This window comes from Colobus angolensis, unplaced genomic scaffold, assembly GCF_000951035.1.
Source record: "Colobus angolensis palliatus isolate OR3802 unplaced genomic scaffold, Cang.pa_1.0 Scaffold85, whole genome shotgun sequence".
NCBI classification, from domain to species: Eukaryota; Metazoa; Chordata; class Mammalia; order Primates; family Cercopithecidae; genus Colobus; species Colobus angolensis.
Genome location: NW_012122376.1, coordinates 6,323,743 through 6,344,703, shown reverse-complemented (window position 1 = coordinate 6,344,703; position 20,961 = coordinate 6,323,743). Strand labels below are relative to the sequence as shown.

General features: G+C 37.1%; 1 protein-coding gene across 2 annotated transcripts in view; it reads left to right on the top strand.

Moving 5' to 3' along the window:
• PLEKHA1 (pleckstrin homology domain containing, family A (phosphoinositide binding specific) member 1) overlaps window positions 1-15,565 on the top strand; it is a 57,799-nt gene extending 42,234 nt beyond the window's left edge. For both annotated transcript variants that reach the window (XM_011930235.1, XM_011930236.1), the window contains 5 exons: window positions 792-860; window positions 7,410-7,474; window positions 8,114-8,177; window positions 10,152-10,241; window positions 12,816-15,565. In XM_011930235.1, the coding sequence (XP_011785625.1) occupies window positions 792-860; window positions 7,410-7,474; window positions 8,114-8,177; window positions 10,152-10,241; window positions 12,816-13,130 (603 nt within the window). In that variant the 3' untranslated portion in view covers window positions 13,131-15,565. The remainder of the gene's footprint in view (window positions 1-791; window positions 861-7,409; window positions 7,475-8,113; window positions 8,178-10,151; window positions 10,242-12,815) is intronic.
• Window positions 15,566-20,961: the final 5,396 nt, after the last annotated feature.

Below are 20,961 nucleotides of genomic sequence, written 5' to 3'. Positions count from 1 at the left end.
TTTTATTGACAAAAAATGTTTGTACAAAATAGGTTTACTTTATTAAATATTTAGTGCTTTACTACTACGTATAAAGTACTTGTAGAAGAATTCATGCATTTTTACAGATGGAGAAACTTGATGTGGTTTAATAACACTTCCTGTGTTTGCTCTTTACATGGGGCTGGCGGGGGCGGGGTGGGGAGTAGGAGGAAGGGGAGGTGCTTTTAAAAAAAAAAAAGTTTCAACACTAAAGATATGAAATAGGCTGGGCACCGTGGCTCACGCCTGTAATCCCAGCACTTTGGGAGGCCGAGGTGGGTGGATCATCTGAGGTCGGGAGTTTGAGACTAGCCTGACTCACATGGTGAAACCCTGTCTCTACTAAAAATACAAAAATTAACTGGGAATAGTGGCAGGCGCCTGTAATCCCAGCTACTTGGGAGGCTGATGCAGGAGAGTTGCTTGAACCCGGGAGGCGGAGGTTGCAGTGAGCTGAGATCACGCCATTGCACTCCAGCCTGGGCGACAGAGCAAGACTCTGTCTCAAAAAAAAAAAAAAAAAAAAAAAAACCCACATAAAATCATACAATAAAAGATGAAAGCCAGGCACCAAAAATTGAATTAGGAATTCAAAGCCTGGGTAGCTAGAGAGGGATGAGGTTTAATTTATCGCATCTCTAAGGGGAGTAATGAGATTTTTTAGTGCTTGGCATGTCTGATTGTGGATTCATATCAGGGTAATTAAGTGGTGACTAACATTTGACATTCTTCGAAACACAAGTCTTAACGTCTGTGTTCATCTCTGGTAGATGAAAAACTGGAAGAGAAGATATTTTCAGTTGGATGAAAACACAATAGGCTACTTCAAATCTGAACTGGTATGTTGTTACGTCATAAATGTTGCTGTAAGAATGTTTGAAAAGTGTTGCATTGTAGTGATTATATGTAATTTCTTGTACTGTTCTCTAGTTTTAGAATAAGTCTAGTTTTTAGAGGTACATACAGTTTATTTGGCGGTGATGCTTTTGGTTAATGATATTTTTCTTAAATACGTTGTTAAGTAAAAAGATCCTATCTTCAAAGCGGCATTCTACCTTGAAAGATCTGAAGATCTCAGAATCCTCTAGTCTATAAATTTCTGCTAAAGGGGCTGTCCTCTTGGGGGGTTAGCCCCACGTGGAGTAGGGAGAGAAGGACATCCACATGGGGAAGGGGTGGTGGCAGAGATGGGAGAATGGTCACATACACACTGATTGATAAAATCAGGAACTATATTAAGGGTAATAGAAGCCAAGTCTTGTCAGAGAAATAATACTTTTTGGTGAATGAATGTATATTTATATGTATGATGAGGAATGAGATATTTGTATAGTTTCAAAGTACCTATCTACTAAAATAGGTATTAAGTATTATACGAGGGTTGAAAAAGAGTAACATTACAGTGACGAAAGTGGTGTAAAGAATTCTATCTGTAAAAGTCAACGTTTAACCCTCTGTATTTCTACCTTCTCTTGAGATTTTCTTTGCCTATTTCACATTGATTCATACATCACTTCACATAAGACGTTTTTATCCTCCCTGAAGGTAGAATCAGAAATTGAAATTCCTTATTTGCCTTGTTTGAGTTGCATCCTTATTTAAAATATTGTAGGGTGACCTGAGTCCTGAAATAGCTTCTTGGATAAATTGAATGCAATTCTGTAGTATAAATGTTTATCCTACCTCTTCTTTTTGTGTGGGACCTTTGAGAAGGGAACCTTATGCTTTATTTGAATGAAGTCACCAGAACAGCATTGTTCATTAGAACTTTCTGCACAAATGGAAATGTGCCGTATCTGTATTGTCCAAGGGCACTAGCTACATGTAGCTGTTGAGTGCTGGAAATGTGGCTAGTGTGGCTGAGGAACTGACTTTATTTCATTTTAATTAATTTAAATTTACATCATTAAACACAACGGCCACTGTATTTGCCAGCAGAGCACTAGTGTATAGGAAGGGAATATTTTAAGATTCACCTCAGGAGTCAGTTCTTCTGGGAAGCTTCTAGACTCTGGGTTAAGTGTCTTCTCCTTATGTGCCCTGTGGTACCCTGTGCATACTTGTATCATAATGCTCTTCCCAGGGTTTGGCAGTCACGTGCATTCTTGTCTTTGCAACTAAATTAAATGAGCTTCTTAAGGGTAAAGACTCTTGTAGTCTTATGATCACAGGGTCTGGCACTTGGTAGATTGTCTTTGAATGAATGAAAAATGGCATAGCATAGCAAGAAGAGTCATTTTAGCATGGGGCTTTCTCAAAGCTTAAGAGCCTCAACTGGAAGTAGTAGTTACTTGGTTCAGAAAGTACCTGCCTTGTTGTCTCAGAGGCTACACTTGTGCTTGGTTAGCAGGTTGTCTCATTGATTTTATTTAATGCCAATACTCCTGGGAAGAGTCATTCATGCAACAGACATTCATTGAGCTCTCCATGAACTTGGTGCACTGTTCTGGGAACTGGAAATAAAAGAGAATAATTAGCAAAGTTCTCTGGCCTTCAGGAGTTCAGTTTTGATGGGGAAATTGACATGTGCCCCCATCATCAACAGTAGTTTTAATAATTCAGATTATTTTTAGTATTTAGAAATTGCAGATAAAGCTGAAAACCTTTAAAAGTCAGTAATTATAGCTGTACTTAAGTTTTCCTAATTTTACAGGGTATAGTTTATCTCCTCTGGTAGTTCTTTGTTCTTCCTCTCAAATTTCACAGAATAATGCCCAGCATACAGGTTTTCAAAGCTTAGTATTTCTGTAATAGTTCTTGTCTCAGCTCCCCCTCCCCCAGTTTTAACATTTCTGAAATCTTAACGGTATGTCTTAGAGTTGCTAAGGGCGAGGGGCGGCCAGGCTGCAGCTGTGCTGTAGTTGACTGCTTGCCATATGCACAGTACCTTTGGGTAAAATCCAGAAGACATCGGCATCAGCATGTGCAGGAAAGGGTGCTGGCAGCTTGGGAGGAAATCTCAGGGACACCATGACGCATTCTTAAATGCTGCATCACCAACACTCTTCTTGGCACAAAGAATGACTTGGAGTGAAAAACATGGACATTGGTGGCTCTGAGTCAAAAAGTGATTCAGAAGATCTGGAATCTAAATGTGAAATCTTAAAAACTGTAACCAGTTTATCTTGTTTATATTTTTCTTTTTTATATATGCTCAAGAATAATACATGATAAAAATGTTTAAAGTGTAAATGGGCTCTTTTATAAAACCTTTCATCATGGAAAAGTGTAAACACACACTTTCAGTAGACAGAAATAATACATGGAACCTGCATATACCCATCACCTAGATGTCATAATTGTTAACATATGGCTCAGCTCGTCTTGTTTCTTCTGTTTCACCACCCACCTCCTGCTTCATATTTTGAGGCAAATCCTAGATATTCCATTTCATCCGTAAATATCTCAGTGTGTATCTCTAAAAGATCATTTAAAAATTTTAAAAATAAGTATAAAAGACTTAAGTGCACAGCTGAAAAACTGGTGAAAACATTTGCAACATATATTAGAGATAAAACTTATAAGGAATCTTAAAAACTGAGGGGATTTTTCCTCACCTACTTTGCCCTCTTTTCCTTGCATCAATCCCAAACAGTTCAGACCCCTATTTATTAGGTGAGGCAAAGCAACATAGGCATTCAAGAGGGACCAGTGCAGCCTTGTGTGGGTGTCAGAGCCTATGCAGGACAAGGAGGCTGTCCTCTTGGGGGGTTAGTCCCACGTGGAGTAGGGAGAGAAGGGCATCCACATGGGGAAGGGGTGGTGGCAGAGATGGGAGAATGGTCACATGCACACTGATAAAATCAAGAACTATGTTAAGGATAATAGAAGCCAAATCTTATTCAGAGAAACAATACTTTTTGGTGAATGGATGTATATCTATATGTATGATGAGGAATAAGATATTTGCATAGTTTCAAAGTACCTATCTACTAAAATAGGCATTAAGTATTGTACAAGGGGGAAAAGAATAGCATTACAATGAGGAAACCTGGCAGATATCACTTTACTCAGGTTGGTCAGATGATTAAAGTGAATGTCATTGGTAATGAGATAAATTGAAATCACCTGATAGGATAGCGGAAGACGAAGACAGCATCACTTCTGTGGTACCCCTGCCCAAGGTGTGTAATCAGAATCCCATCATGAGGCACACCCAAATGAGGGACATTCTACAAAATAACTACCTTGCAGTCTTCAGAGAGTGAAGATTATGAAAGTCAAGGAAATAATGAGGAACTGTTCCAGACTGAGGGAAAGAAAATATTTGACAAGCAGATGGTGTTCGTGCTTCTGAACTGAATCCTTTTGCTCTAATAAAAGACATTGTGGGCACAGTTTTCTGATTCTGGTGATTGTATTGTGGTTATGTAAGAGAATGTCTTTGTAGGAAAAGTATTCAGGGGTCGTGTGGGACAGGTCAGCAACTCACTCTGAAATGGTTCAGGAAAATTAGTTCTTTGTGCTGTATTTTCAATCCTTGTATAAATTCATGTTTGTTTCAAAGATTAAAAAAAGAGAGAAAATGGAGGGGAAAATATCTGGTAGGCAAATGAACAAAAGACATGAATAGACAATTCATTTAAAAATTAAAATAGGTCTTAAAATATTTAAAAAATTCAGCATCACTGATAATTAGAGAAATGCAAATTAAAACTGCAATGAAATATTCTCATCTGTCATGAGAAGGTTGTGGCTGAGTGAAGAGATTGGCATATCTCCACCTACCCTTCCCAAAAGCAAGTGTAAATGCCATTCTGTAAACAAAAGGAATCAGGAACCCTTGGCGATGTGGCTGATTTCAGAGTTGGGGCATATAAACTACAAACAGCTCAGAAAGTGAAGTTGTGCCAGAGAATAAAGAAGTGGCTCAGAGAATGAATGGAACATGTCAAAAGGACACAGAAATTACCTTGAAGGGACTGACCAAAATGCAGACAATTTAAAAACAAAATAGTTATAGTAATGGAATATAACCCATAGAATAAAGTAAGTCATGAATAACCAAATGGAGAAGGAAAAATATTTCCTTAGAGTAAAATTCTATTTAATGTATGTAGTTGGATTGATGGGGCTAGAAAAATCACCATTTGGCAGCCACTAGTAATGGTTTCAGGCAAGAGTTTTCAGTGTTTGATAAAACTAGTTGCAAAATGATGATGGGAAACCTGGTATTATTACAGGCTCCAGGTATCTCCCCACAAGATACTTAACAATGACAGAGGGAAAAAGTAATTTTACAGTTACTGGCAAACATGGCCTTAAGCAAGAGATCAGGGTTAACACACCAGTGACAGGACAAGCCACCATCGGTGTGTACGTCCTCATAGTGGTCCACTGAGAAGAACAGTGTCATACCTGTGGCTTCCTGACAAAAATGTATAACCTGAATCTCAGCACGAATGTCATACAAACCCAAACTGGCAAGTGTTCTACAAAAATAACTGGCCTGGACTTTTTTAAACTCTGGAAAACGAATGAAGAACTATTCCACAATTAAAGGGGACATAACAGCTACATACATCGTATGATCCTGGATTTAACTCTGTATCAGAAAATAATTTTTGTGCTGTAAAGACTACAAGTAGGGCAGTTATTGAAATCTGAAGATGGTCTGTAGGTTTTAGTATTGCATCAGTGTTGAGTTTCCAGTTTTCATAATTGCACTGTGGTTATGCAAGGGCACATCCATGTTTTAGGAAATACACACTGAAGTATTTAGTAAAGGTACATCATATCTACAACTTACCTTCAAGCATTTCAGGAATCTATCTGTCTATATATACTCACACACATACGTAAACATAAACAGATAATGATAAAGCAGATGTAAAATATTAACAGCTTAGAAAACAAGGTGTAGATTATGCAGAAATTCTTTGTACTATTTTTCTAAGTCTCATTAAGTGAAAAATTATTTCATAATTAAACTATTTTGTAAAACTTTTTTTTTTTTTTTTTGAGGCGGAGTCTCGCTGTCTCGCCCAGGCTGGAGTGCAGTGGCTTGATCTCAGCTCACTGCAAGCTCCATCTCCCGGGTTTACGCCATTCTCCTGCCTCAGCCTCCTGAGTAACTGGGACTACAGGCGCGCGCCACCTCGCCTGGCTAGTTTTTTTTTCTTTTTGTATTTTTTAGTAGAGACGGGGTTTCATCGTGTTAGCCGGAATGGTCTCGATCTCCTGATCTTGTGATCCACCCATCTCGGCCTCCCAAAGTGCTGGGAGTACAGGCTTGAGCCACCGCGCCCGGCCTGTAAAACTTTTTTTAAAAATCAAAGATTTTTTTAAAATCTATGATTTTTTTTTTTTTTTTTTAAAAAAAGCACTCCTGGCTGGGCGCAGTGGCTCACGCCTGTAATCCCAGCACTTTGGGAGGCCGAGGTGGGCAGATCATCAGGGGTCAGGAGTTCGAGACCGGACTGGCCAACATGGTAAAACCCCGTCTCTAATAAAAATACAAAAATTAGCTGGGCTTGGTGGCGGGCACCTGTAATTTCAGCTACTTGGGAGGCTGAGGCAGGAGAATCCCCTTGAACCCAGGAGGCAGAGGTTGCAGTGAGCCGAGATCACGCCATTGCACTCCAGCCTGGGCAACAAGAGTGAAACTCTGTCTCAAAAAAAAACAAAAAAAACAAAAAAAAACACTCTGTCATGGTTTAGTTTTATTTTTGGTGCTACATAAAGTAATGGTATGTCTTAATCTCATGCTGTCATATTCAATGAAATAATGTATGTTGTATTTTATGGAATGTATACTAGAAATACGCTATTAGGAACCAGTTTTATTTTATATTTGTGTCTTGTATCTACTTTGTAACCTTGGGTGATATACTTAACATGTCTAATCTGCAGTTTCAGCACATGAATAGTAGTACATGTGTTGTAAGGTTGTGGAAAGTGTGAGATAAAAATTAAAACATAGCAGATGTCTCACCACTTAGTAAATGTTCAATTTTGTATTTATATAAAAGTGGTATTTGTAAAATAACAAATTTAAGTTAAAGAAGCAGGATGTGCATTTGCTCTGCTGCCTTGTATATCAAAGTGACATTCCAGAAAAGGAGGTGCTGCGCATACTGGTATGTGGGTCCATTGGGGAAAGTCTGATGGCTAATAGCTTTTAATAAGCTACACTGCCCTTAAGGTCAGAAATAATGTGAATAAGACCCGTATGCAGTTTTTCTTCTTTCAAACAACAGTGTATATTAAGGTTATAGTGTTTGAGCTGTTCAGATGCTGGATGGTTTAAGAAGGTAGATTTATTTCTGAGATGTGTTTCAGCAAAGAAGTATGATTTTCACATGGGTCTCCAAATAAGACAGCTAATGTTTGAAAGGATTTTAAGTATAAACATCATGTATCTGTTTTTTTTTTTTTTTTTTGGCCAGGAAAAGGAACCCCTTCGCGTAATACCACTTAAAGAGGTTCATAAAGTCCAGGAATGTAAGCAAAGGTAAGGAACCACTCTGACTTGATGCCTGGCACAACTTATAAACACAGAGTAGTGCCTTAATTTGAGTAATGTACTTACAGATTACATTTTTCCTTATTAATTGTAGTTATTTTTAACTCTTTATAGTTGAGATACTCTGGAATTTTCAAAACCCTCAGATTAAAGTATTGAACTGTTTTGTTCATTTGAAAACTAAAAATTAGGAAAGAATCCTTTATTTGTTTCTTTGAAAACTAAAAATACTGAAACAGCTTGTTAATGGAAAGGAATAAATTTAATGTGAACAACTTATGGTTAGACCCTCAGATTTGACAAATTGATGTGTTAATTTTAGTGTGTAAAAGATGCAGTAGAATAGAGCTTTACAAGAAAATATGTTAACTGTGACAGTGTTTCACCAAACTGATTACTGAAAACTCTGAACTTTAAAGTTGCTTTATGAACTTTTTCTAAAAGTAAAACTACATAAAATATGTAAAATCTTACATGAAAATAAATGGGAAAAGATAATTTGGATTTGTCAAATCAGTACTTCACCTCCTTTATTTATTGACACATACTGGGTACTGGGTAAACAAATGAAAGAGAAACTGTCAAACAACTGCTATTTTACTATAATTGGATTTTTTTTTCATACAGTGACATAATGATGAGGGACAACCTCTTTGAAATTGTAACAACATCTCGAACTTTCTATGTGCAGGTAAGATAATTATTTGGCAATTAATAGATCCTAGATCCTCTTGACAAGAAATTAATAATTTTAGAGGTGAAATAAGCATAAATAAGCACTTGAGGTTAAAAAAATATGACAACTGTAATTCACCAGCTTAATAAAAGGGTACTATATATAGAGTTATTGGTGGGGTTGTATGTTCAGGAAGTGGGAGTATTTGTTATGAATTAGTGAACTAGAACTAAGTAGAGAAAGGGAAATGCTTTTAATTTAGATGTTAAGTGTGTACTTTCAAGTTGAATTATTTTTGCACATATTTTAGAATTTTGATTTTTCTATTATATCATTTTTTGGTAACCTTATTAAAAAACCCCATAGTAAAAGTAGACAGTAGATCTATATAGTTTCGCTAATAGTAGGCATCCTGTATTTAAATTGTACTTTTTGCATACCTCATTGAATTATTTAAATGGAAAATTTTAAAAAACGATTTGGGCCGGATGTGGTGGCTCACACCTGTAGTCTCAGCACTTTGGGAGGCCAGGGCAGGCACATTGCTTGAGTCCAGGAATTCAAGACTAGCCTGGGCAACATGGCAAAACCCCATCTGTACAAAAAATACAAACATTAGCCAGCTGTGGTGGTGCAGGCTTGTAATCCTAGCTACTTGGGAGGCTGAGACACAAGAATCGCTTGAACCCAGGAGGTGGAGGTTGCAGTAAGCTGAGATCGTGCTACTGCACTCTATCCTAGGTGACAGAGACCCTATCTCAAAAAAAAAAAAAAAAAAAAAATCAAAGGATGATTTGTTCTTGTTTTATTGAAGTTAAATATGCTTGTTCCAGAAAACTTGGAAAATATAGAAAGATTTCAGAAAAATGTGCTTTATAAAACAGTCCCACATTGAGGCAACCATTCTTATGATTTTGCTCCCTTTCTTAAGGTATAGATTTTTATAATAGGTGGGGTCATACTAAATATAGTGTTATATCCTATTTGTTTCTTATATTGTTATTTTTTTCCCATGTCATTAAAAATTATCTGAAAACCTTTTAGAACTGCACCATACTCCATACTCCATTGTATTGATTTCCACTAGTAAATTGTTTCTGTATTACTCTGTTGCTGAACGTTCATATACATAGTTTTTGTACATTTATTGCAATAAACAATGTGATGAAAAACATCTTTGTGCATTACTTTGCCTGAATTATTTAGGGTAAGTTTCTAGATTGAGATTAACTATCAGAGCATGACCCTTTCTATTTTGTCAAATTGATTACTAGAATTGTATTTCCATTAGTAATGAATGAAGTATACTCTACCTCTGGCTACTTTTAGTTTTTTTTTTTTTTTTTAAAGTCTTTGTTAATATTACTTACTCAAAAATATCCTGCATTTTAAATTTTTTCATATTTCTAGATTCTAGAAGCGTAAGGGATTCTAGAATCTAGAAACAAGAGGCAGTATATCTGCAGCCCACTTGGGGCCTTATTTAATTGGATTAATTTCATAGTAAGGTTTAAAATTCACATTGAAAGCCAGACCTATCTGTCAATACTTGTTGTAGACTTTAGGGTACTGCTAGAAATTATTTCCAGAAAAATAATATGTAAAAGAATGTCAGAATTTTAAAAAATTACACAATTACATAAATATTCTTGTAGCGGATTCAGACAGTGTAGCAGTAGATAGAATGAAATAAGAAGGGTTTTTCTTTGCCTTCCTCCTCTCCTTGTTTTCTCTCTGGAGGTATTCATTATTGACACCTTTTGATGGGTCTGATCTTGACATTGAAATGCTCGATTTATGTCTCTGCGTAGTTAAGACCTAGCAAAACCTGGCTTTAAAAAAATGATTTCTAAATTTTTTGGAAACAGTTGCCTTAGAGTGATTTTGTTGATGACAGTATTTAAGTTACCAAAATAAATACACTGGCTTTATAGAAGTGGAAGGTGATTTTGAGGAAAAATTGTTTGAATGAGGTCTCTTTTCCTTTAGGCTGATAGCCCTGAAGAGATGCACAGTTGGATTAAAGCAGTCTCTGGCGCCATTGTAGCACAGCGGGGGCCCGGCAGATCCGCATCTTCTGTAGGTTTCCTGCCCTTTGGGGTGATACTCCCTTGGGTGCCCCCCATCCTGTTAAATTGTTTTCCTTCCTCTCTCCCAATCCACCTGGTTTCTTTCTTTATTGAGATTTATTTGTATGTTGACTTTTATACCAATTGAACTTGCAAAAAATAATGCATTTCTAATGTAATGCTTCCTTGTAGTGTTACGTATACATAACTTTCTGTGCATTGTATTGTGTTAAATGCACAAGCAGGGCAACTAAAGAATAAACATTTCCTTGCTTTGTTTTAGGAGTTCTTACTTGTCAGTAGCTCTAGATTTGACATAATTTGACAGATTCTTAATATGATGTGTGGCCTGATCATGTAAGACTTTTAGTTACACAGGTTTGTGAACATCTCAATTTCCTCTTTACTTCCTCTGATTTCGGTTCAGGTTTTTTTGTTTTGTTTTGTTTTTTACCTTTGGCTTAACCATGCCATAAGATCACTGAGCAGCTGGGGCCTTAAATGCAGTTCAGTGCTCCCAGTGTTTCCATTTCATGTTTTAATTCTGATCTTAAAACCTGCTTTAAAAGCCTGCTTCTGAAAACTACCATAATTATCTTTGTGGTAGTATGGTAATAAAATTGAAATGCAACTAAACATTCTGCTCAGAAATATTTTTTAAAAGATTTTTCTTGTTCAAGTACATAAGAATTAGATTTGCCTTTGGAATACTTTGGCCACTGATCTCAGATCTGAAAATTTAAAGTATCTTAAAATGTAACACTGCCATCTGCAGAAAGTAGTCTCATATGTAGCATGATAGCCTTTATTATCTAGATTTACTATGATATATATGCTAGATACTTAGACTTTTAGTATTTTTTTCTGATAGTATAATAATACTGCCTTTTATTTTCTGGTAGTGATAACTACAGATAATAGAAATCAGTGTTTCTGATTTCTTAACTGTTGTCATTCTCTTTATATCCTTTTTGAAATATCTAAGAAGTCACTTTCATAGATGTTCATTTTGTAACTGCCTGTATTTTATGTGACTTTTTCAGCAGTCAAGTATGAGACTCTCTGCAAAAACAATGTCTGTTGGGAAGAGGAAAAGTTGGAGAAGGATGTTTGTGTTTTGTGCTTTGTGGTGGGGGCAAATTGGACTATCTAGCTATGACTGTCAGCAGAACTTTCTCTTTTCCTCCCTCTACCCAGTATAGGTTAACTCTAATCTTAGCTTTGCACTGTGTTCCAGATGCGGCAGGCCAGAAGGCTGTCGAACCCTTGTATACAGAGGTATACATCAAGAGCTGGTGAATGCAGCACGTATGTGGGCTCTCACGCAAACGTGCCTTCTTAGTGGAGGGCCCAGACTTACTCACTACTTACAACTGATCATAGAAAGTTGAGTTAACCAAACTGCCTTTTGCAGTTATCGTAACTGATTTTGTCAATACTAACGCAAACTGTTTCACTGTAGTCATCAGGTTGGATATGTGTATTTAAAAATAAAAATAAAACATACAACTTTACTAACAGAAAGAGACATTAACATATAAAAATTAATATACTCAACTGCTGCAAGAGTTTCAATTTCTATATTTTATGTATTTAAAAATTTTTAAGATATACTATGAAATGCACCATTGTTCTAATAATATATGCAAACTAATGCATGCATATGCATTAGATAAACTATACATTACTATAGTTTGCATGGCATTTAAAAATCTCTGAAATTTAGCCATTAATGGGACTCTGTAGTGTTTTGGTAATTTGTAGCACTTTGATTTCAAAGGCACTGGTATCATAAATGAATATAATATACTAGTACATAGCAATGTATTTAGAATGGTCATATTTAAGGATATCTTCAGATTTGATCTAGTTAGAAGCATATTGAAATTAACATTCACAACTGATAATTATTTCACCACAGTTTAAAATATGATAAATGTGTACCCTTTGTTACCTTTAAAATATTAAGCCATATGAATATGTGACCTATTCAGAACTAAAATTAAGTATAAAATGAAAAGACTGTGTTATTATTGGTTGCAGTGAAATTCAGGGAAGTAAAAACTAAGTCTTACCGGCAAAATAATGTTTGAAAGATGTTGATTCGTGCTTATTAAAGAAATATGGCCTTTCATTGTTATAGGCTGTATTTTCATTTTTTTTTCATTCTAAAATATGTGGGATAATTCCTAGTGTTGACTGAGAATATACTCTTAAATAAAATGATACAGCTGGGAGGTTCTCTTTTAAACACAGTTCAGTTGCAGCTGGAACACTGTATTTCAGTTTAGGTTGGCTGAATCTTCAAAGTGTCATAGGCTGCCAAATTCGGCTTTGGTGACGGAACTGGTTTCCTAGTGGAAATGGTTTTTGGCTATCATTGCTTTAAACTCACCTCTAAAAATGCATTGCTTTGGGAAAGAACTTGCACATTTATGCTGCATGGCTTCTGCTGCTGCCTTGTGTGTATGTGTGTGTGTGTGTGTGTGTGTGTGTTCTGTTTTTCAGAGAATCGGGTCTCACGCTGAGTTACTAACCTGGTCATTAGTGATTGACTGTGTCTGACTGCCACTCCTTTTTGCAGGAGCATCCCCCCGGTCCTTCAGAATCCAAACACGCTTTCCGTCCTGCCAGCGCAGCCGCCACCACCTCACATTCCACAGCCTCTCGCAGCAACTCTTTGGTCTCAGCCTTTACCATGGAGAAGCGAGGATTTTATGAATCTCTTGCCAAGGTCAAGCCAGGGAACTTCAAGGTCCAGACTGTCTCTCCAAGAGAACCAGCTTCCAAAGTGACTGAACAAGCTCTGTTAAAACCTCAAAGTAAAAATGGCCCTCAGGAAAAAGATTGTGACCTGGTAGACTTGGATGACGCGAGCCTTCCCGTCAGTGACGTGTGAGGCAGAAGTGCACGGAGCCTGCCTGCCTCTGCTGTCCTCAGTTTCCTTTCATGAGGCTTCTAGCCAAAGATGGTAAAGGGGAAAATGGTTTTTAGTGCGTATATTATACTGCCACTTAGGTGTACTCTTTATAAGCTGGTAAACCAAGAATCTAGGGAGTGGCCAAACTAAATATAATTTCTTTAAAAAAGAAAGAAAAGGAAAAATCCAAAATATCTCAGTATCATCTGTCTGAAGCATTGCGTGTTCTCATTCGGGTGGTAACAATGTATGTGTAATATTTTTTTCCTAGTGATTTTGACAATTTAAATGTTTAACAACTTAAAACATTAAAAATGCTTATTAATAACTTTGGTCATTTAAAAAATGCTACAATGACTTCCTATTAAAGCTTCAATATTTACACATTCTTATTGGTCAATATTACCACATGAAATATTGCCAAACCAAGATACCTAAACTCATGATGTCTGTGGTGCTGTAAAATTTATACAACAATGTGGATGATTTTGAAATTATAATCATTTTTGATGCCCTGAATCTTGAGGTGACTTGTTTTGCAAAGAGGATATTATTAGACCAACAGTAAGGGTTGTGGGTTATATCAGCATAGAGAAAAGAAGAAAACTAGAATTCAAACAACTGTATCTTAGACATTTGTTTGAAAAAGCTTCATCAGGCCTTGGAGCAGTCAGTGCTTTATTCAGCAAAAATTATTTGGTAGGAAATTTTTGGGAGATCTGATTTTCTTATCAAAGTTTTGTAAATAGTTCTTATTTCTATATTTGGATTGGTGAAAGACCTCAAGTTTATATGTAAAGACATAACTGCCCTTAGTCATGAAATTGTTGTGACCTCTACTTTTTGTCACTAATAGCCTATATTCAAGTGCCTGTGTTTTTTCATCTTGTTTAGGAATGTTTTGAGATTAATGTGCTTAAAAGTCCTATGTGACTGGTTTTAAACATTGGGATAAAATTAATTTTCAGTAGAATAGTTTAATGTGTTAAATAAGATAGCATTTTATGTTAGAGATACCAGAATGCTGGTATTCTACTACCTGTGCAATATATTTGTTTTAAAAAACAAATTCGAGAATACATTTAATCATAGGGATATAGATATAAGCACCTCTCTAAAGAATCTTTAGTTTCTGGTGTTGAATTATAGACCAGTTTGAGTAAGTACCGTGTGGTTTTTTTTTTTTTGAGACGGATTCTCGCTCTGTTGCCCAGGCTGGAGTGCAGCGGCGTGATCTCAGCTCACTACAACCTCCGCCTCCTGGGTTCAAACAATTCTCCTGCCTCAGCTTCCCAAGTAGCTAGGATTACAAGTGCATGCCATCACACCTGGCTAATTTTTGTATTTTAGTAGAGATGGGGTTTCACCATGTTGGCCAGGCTGGTCTTGAACTCCTGACCTCAGGTGATCCACCTGTCTCAGCCTCCCAAAGTGATGGGATTACAGGTGTGAGCCACCGTACCCGACCCATAAGTACCGTGTTTGAGGTTCAGTCTTAAACATTTGCTTTAAGAAAACAGTCTTGAATTTCACATGCTGCTATTTTTATATTTTGCCATTTTACAGTACTGTTTTGTTTTGAATTCATACATATCACTGAAAATTTCTCGTTTTCATTTTCTTAGATGACTTCTTGTCTGAGACAGAGAAAAAATTTCCTACTACAGCAGTGGGGTCCAGAGGTTAAGATATATTAGAATTATACAGTATCGGTTTAAAAATCTGTATGCATAAAGAATGCACCACTCAACTTTTTTATTCATAAGCTAATATTTTTTTAAAGTTATATTAAAGTTTTTTCTCTTTTGCAGCTACATTTGAAAGTGATAGCGTAAAGAGATTTTAATGAGTTATCACTTTTTCTGCTGATATATTCATTATAATGGCTTTTTTGAAAGTTCCTTTTTCATGAACACACCCGAGAAATCTTAAATATAGACACTTTGCAATATTTCTAATGCTGTTTAATTTTGGTACAGCTTCCACATTGCATGTTCATTTTAGCACATTTTGGTATTTGCAATTTGATATATTTCATGGTGGCAAAATGTTAGCTCTATTTTGGGACATTTAAAAATAGAACTATCCTTGTTCAATAGCATAGGAAAATGTTCTTGTGATTGTCAGGGTCTCCTAATATTTATCTCCATTCTTTTATAAGTCTATGGAAACTATTTAATTATTTTCAAACGTACACACTTTTCTTGTAAATATGTCACATCTGAGTTCAAAAAAAATACTTTGAATACCTTAATATTTGCTGCATTTTTTTCTGTATATATAACATGTCTTCTTTCAGAATGGGAATATATGTGTGCCTCCCAGCATTTACTGTTAAAGTCTGTTATCGTTATATGTCAAACTGGTTGAACACTGTAATGACTTGAGAATAAACTGCACAGAGTTTATTCTGACTTATTTCTCATTTTGTTTGGTTCAGCCCGTGTGTGAACAAGTAAATACAATGATTAGGGATGTGTTTGGTTAATTGACTTCAGTTTACATATTTAAGGACTGAGTAATTATTTGGTCATCTTTGTAAGAATAGGAAACTTCAGATCTGTGAATTCTTAAGGCATCCCTTCATGTGAAATTATAGAAGGAAAAATGTTTTTTTTTTTTTTGATAGGGGAAAGAACTTGCTTATTTTTCTTAATTAAAAAACATGTTTTCAAAAGCAAAATTATCGTACGTCAGCCTCAGAGCATCGTGTGAATCATCTGGACTGCTTACAGTGCTCCGTGATTATTTAGACGGCATGATGTAAGGCGGAAAGCAGAGGGCATATTAATCTCCGGGTGGGCAGTTGAGATGCACTCAGAAAACTGCCAGGCATTAGAGGCTGCTCCTTGCAAATGTTGCCTATTGGTGATAAATGTTCCACGTCTGTTGCAGTGAACACCATATACAGGGCCTAGTGCAGTGCTTGGTGTACAGGTAAAGCTTAAATACTTCTCCAGTGAGGATAAGGCATTAATGTAGAATGTGTGAACATTATAGAAAAGTATATACCTATTTGTTAGATAAATCATACTTTTGAAATTCTGGAATATTCTTTCCTTAAAGCAACTTGCCTTCAATGATTCGAGATACTTTCTTTTGCTTGTTGTGTCCAATCCATTGTCAGATCCTGCTGCTTTTCCCTGGCATGTTCATACCTTGTCCTCTGAAATTTAGCCAGCAATGACTTTGAACCAGTATCTCTGCTCACCTATTGATGTCCTGTTGGGGCTCTCCTGGACTACCCTATTTCTGTCATTGTGCAGCTTAGGTATCAAAGTAGACATCTTCATCTGTTGCTTTTTCCTGAAAAGCTGAATGACTTCTTAAAGATGAACTAGGCCAAGCCCCCACCATCAGTGCTAACTGAGATAGATTGAGACCCCAGAAAGGAGGAGGATTTGCCTGGCCCATGGGGCGCATTAGCAACAAAGCTGTAACTGTTGGCTTCTCACTGTACTTGGGAGCATCATTAGGATCTATGCTCAGGGTGTAGCTAGAGTAATCCAGCCACATATACCAGGTTGCTTCCTAATAACCTATGGCATTCCGTACCTCCTCTCTAAAACACATTGGCTTTCGTTTCTTTTTCTTCTCAGTCTCTTTTTCTGAAGGCCATTTGTTGTGTGAAATGCTTTATTCGTCTTAGATCCTCAGATCTCGGTTGAGTCAAGTGACTTGTGCATGTCTAGCCATGCAATAGCAGCGTATGTACTTCCTGTGTGTGTTCTAATGTGCTGCTGCTACAAATGGATGGAACACATTTGCCCTAGAATGCAAGGACCTTGAGGTTTGTGTCTGCGTTTCACCTGTTAGGTTTTTCTATAGTTCTATTAGACCATGGATATGTTTATGTTTGGTACCCCTTTATTGCAGCACGTTCAGCACTTTCAAAAAGGGGAGCATTTAGTATTTGGTTCTATTTAGGAAGAGCTTTTAATTATTTCCAAGAACTTATCTAGGTTTAGCAAATGAGGTTTTAATTTTTTAGTATGTCCTACCTATTTTTCTAAAAGATTATTTTCTTACCAAAAGTGCCATTGCATGTGTAAGCCATGTTTTCACGCCAGCCATGGGAGGTGCTAATAGCCTGGGTAACAATTTCAGTCATACTTGTCCAGGAGCCTGCTTCCTTGAAAGTGATTGATGTTCCATTGTTCCCATTTTGTCTTGGACACCTGATTGTTACCATGGTGTTTGTCCACTGCTGCTATAGTCTTGTTGATGCTGCTCCAAGTAAGTAGTTGTGTTTTATGGTTACATAAGTTTTATTTAAAGCTTATTCCTGGACAGATTTTGTCCATTTTTGAAAATATCTAACTAATTTGACTAGTAGAATTAGGCTAACAATACATGGTTCAAGCAAAAATACTGCCTTTTGTAATGAAAGTTTCTTCTTGCCTAGTGTCTCATTGGTCTGAATATAATGGCTGTCTTAGACCTGGCGTCCTGGCGTCTAATCTTCAACTCTAGTTCTGCTGTATGTGACTTTAGGCAAGTGTCTGTGTTTTGGAACTTAACTTTCTATGTTATATAAAATGGAATTGGACAAAAGCTATCTCTGTCTTGGTAATTATTATTAACTGATGCAACTTATTTTTTTTCCTTTGAAAAGTATTTTTAATGTTTTTATCCTAAACCCAAAATAAGGGAAAGTTGTAAACATTTTTGCTTTAACAAAAAGGAAATCCCTTTCTTAGCTTTTCTTTCACTTCTAGTTGCAGTTCAGGAATTTTCTGTAAGTGGTGCTTGTACCTTTATCAAAAGTTCTGTTAACAGTTGGTGAGGCAAGAAATATTTGTATCAAAAATGCAAAGATATGACTAGCTTAATACTAGGTCTCTGTGTTTAGAAGTTTATGTAGGATTTGTGTATGTTATCTATTTTTTAAATGATTAAATTGTATGTTTTAAACCTCAAGTAAGACACACGTTGAAAATATTGCTGAATTGAGGCTAGCATTTACAATTTTGATTGATGAAATCTGTATTTTTTGATACATTTAATAGTGCCTTACTGTGGTATATTCATGTGGTAACAGCGCCACCTTCTGGTTATATCATTGCTAAATTTAAAATTTGGTAATTTGGAGTCTTTGTTTATTGCCTCCATCATAGAAAATTAGAGAAGATATGTGATTGCCTACGATAGTTTTTTTTTTTTTTTTTTTTTTTGAGACAGAGTCTCGCTCTGTCACCCAGGCTGGAGTGCAGTGGCCAGATCTCAGCTCACTGCAAGCTCCGTCTCCCGGGTTTACGCCATTCTCCTGCCTCAGCCTCCCGAGTAGCTGGGACTACAGGCGCCCGCCACCTCGCCCGGCTAGTTTTTTTTTTTTTTTGTATTTTTAGTAGAGACGGGGTTTCACCGTGTTAGCCAGGATGGTCTCGATCTCCTGACCTCGTGATCCGCCCGTCTCTGCCTCCCAAAGTGCTGGGATTACAGGCTTGAGCCACCGCGCCCGGCCTGATAGTTTTGAAATTAATACAAAAGTTAAACCAACATTTAAAAATTACTATTTTTTTTATATATAAATGACTGTAGGTTCACATGTAGTTGTAAGAATTAAAACTTTCCGAACTTTCAAAATGGGGAATATTTAGTATTTGGTCCTATTTGGAAAGAGCTTTAATTATTTCCAAGAACTTACCTGGGTTTAGAAAATGAAGTTTTGGTTTTTAAATTATGTCCTAACTGTCAGTTTCTATTTCTGTAAGAATGTTGACTCACACGCCTGTAGTCCTAGCTATTCAGGAAGCTGAGGCATTGGAACACTTGAGCTTAGGGGTTTGAGATCAGCCTGGGCAAAATAATGAGACACCATCTCAAAAAGAAAGAAAAAGAAAAAGAAAAGATATTGTGTACCCTTTGCTCAGTTTTCCCCCAACAACATCTTGAAAAACTAATACAGTATTATAACCAGGATACTGACACTGATACAGCCAAGATGCAGAACAGTTCCATCATCACAAAGCCCCCTCTTTGTTTTCCTTTTTATAGTCACATCCATCTCCTATTCTACAGGTTTGGAAACCGACTTAGCCACTTGTCCAGAGTCACATTAGACTTGAAATGTATCTTTCTGATACCAAAGTTTGGGCTCTTAACATACTACTTCTACTGTCTCAGTAGAAGTCTTACTTCCAGATTACTAAATGAGTTGAATTCAATCTGTTTTCAACATTTCTAGAACCATGCTATTTCAAATGACAGATTATTTATACATACCTTTAAATTTAACATTTGAGAATCAATAGGTAAGTATCAAACTACAACTTCCCTGACATTTCAAGCCCTGACATTCGATAAATAAGGTTGCCAAAATAAATAGTAAGTAACAGATTAAAATAGCCTTAAGATGCTGAATTCTTGCTTTAGAAATAGCTATAGGGCCTGGTTATAAAGATAATCACTTGGTGTAGGCTAACAGGGTTTTACCACGTGGAGAAGCTTTGACCTGTTGGAGTTGGGTCAATCGGTGTCTTCAGTGGACAACATGCAGCACACAGGAGGCCTAAGAAGACGACAAAGATGTCCGCAAGGAATCTGCCAAAATATAAAGTAATATGTGATAAAATCTAGCATGGAAAACTACAGTAGCATGGGAAACTACATGTCAGAGACCGAGATGGCCCGTGGGTGATGATGGAGTGGGTAAGATGAGTGTTGTGATGGAGAGGGCCTTTTGGGGGGTCCCATAAGAGAAAGAAGTACTTCTAAGTAAAAGCCATGTGACTATAAATTTCTAAATGTTGCAGGGGTCCAAAGTGATGGAGAAAGTTTAAATTGTTCTCTTAAGGCTCCATTGCCTCTTTCCCTCCCAAACTGGTGTGTATACCTCTCATGCACGTTTTCTTTAGCGGGGAGGAAAGGAGGTGATGTAGGGAATTTTCCATTGTCAGGAATTTACAACAACCTTTTTATTTTTATTGATTTATTTATTTTTGAGACAGAGTCTCGCTCTATCGCCCAGGCTGGAGTGCAGTGGCGCGATCTTGGCTCACTGCAAGCTCTACCTCCCGGGTTCACGCCATTCTCCTGCCTCAGCCTCCTGAGCAGCTGGGGCAACAGGCACCCGCCACCACGCCCAGCTAATTTTTTTTGTATTTTTAGTAGAGACGGGGTTTCACCATGTTAGCCAGGATGGTCTCTATCTCCTGACCTCGTGATCCACCCGCCTCGGCCTCCTAAAGTGCTGGGATTACAGGCGTAAGCCACTGCGCCCGGCCTTTTTTTGTTTGTTTTTTTTTGCCTGTCTTTGGTACCTTATCTGGATCAGATATGGCAAGTGAAAGGAAGGGAAGAATTAAGGGTAATGACAAGGTTTTTGGCCCCAACAACTAGAAGCCATGAACTGAGGTAGCAAAGATTGCAGGCAGAGCAGGTTTGATGGAAAAGATGTTTGCAGTATTGGTCGCAGTATTGAATGTTAGGGTTGACGTGTCAGACATCCCAGTAGAAATGGCAGGCAGGCATTTGGATATGCAGATTTGGAATTGAGAGAGATTATTATTTGAAATAAAAATGTGGGCTTCAAAGTATTAGGTGCTATTGAAAGCTTTGAAACTGGGTGAGATCACCTTTAGAGAGAATGAAGATGAAAGAAGAAAAAAACCATGGAATGAGCCCTGGGGCACTCCAATGTTAAGAGCTTTGGAAGAGGAGGAGGAAGTAGCCATGACGAATGAGGTGGTGTGACCACCACGTCAATAGGATATCAAGAGTACGTAGTGTCTTAGAAGCCAAGTGAAAATGAAGCAAGGAGAAAGAGGTGATCAGATGTGTCAAATGCTGCTCATAGGTCAAGTTTAAG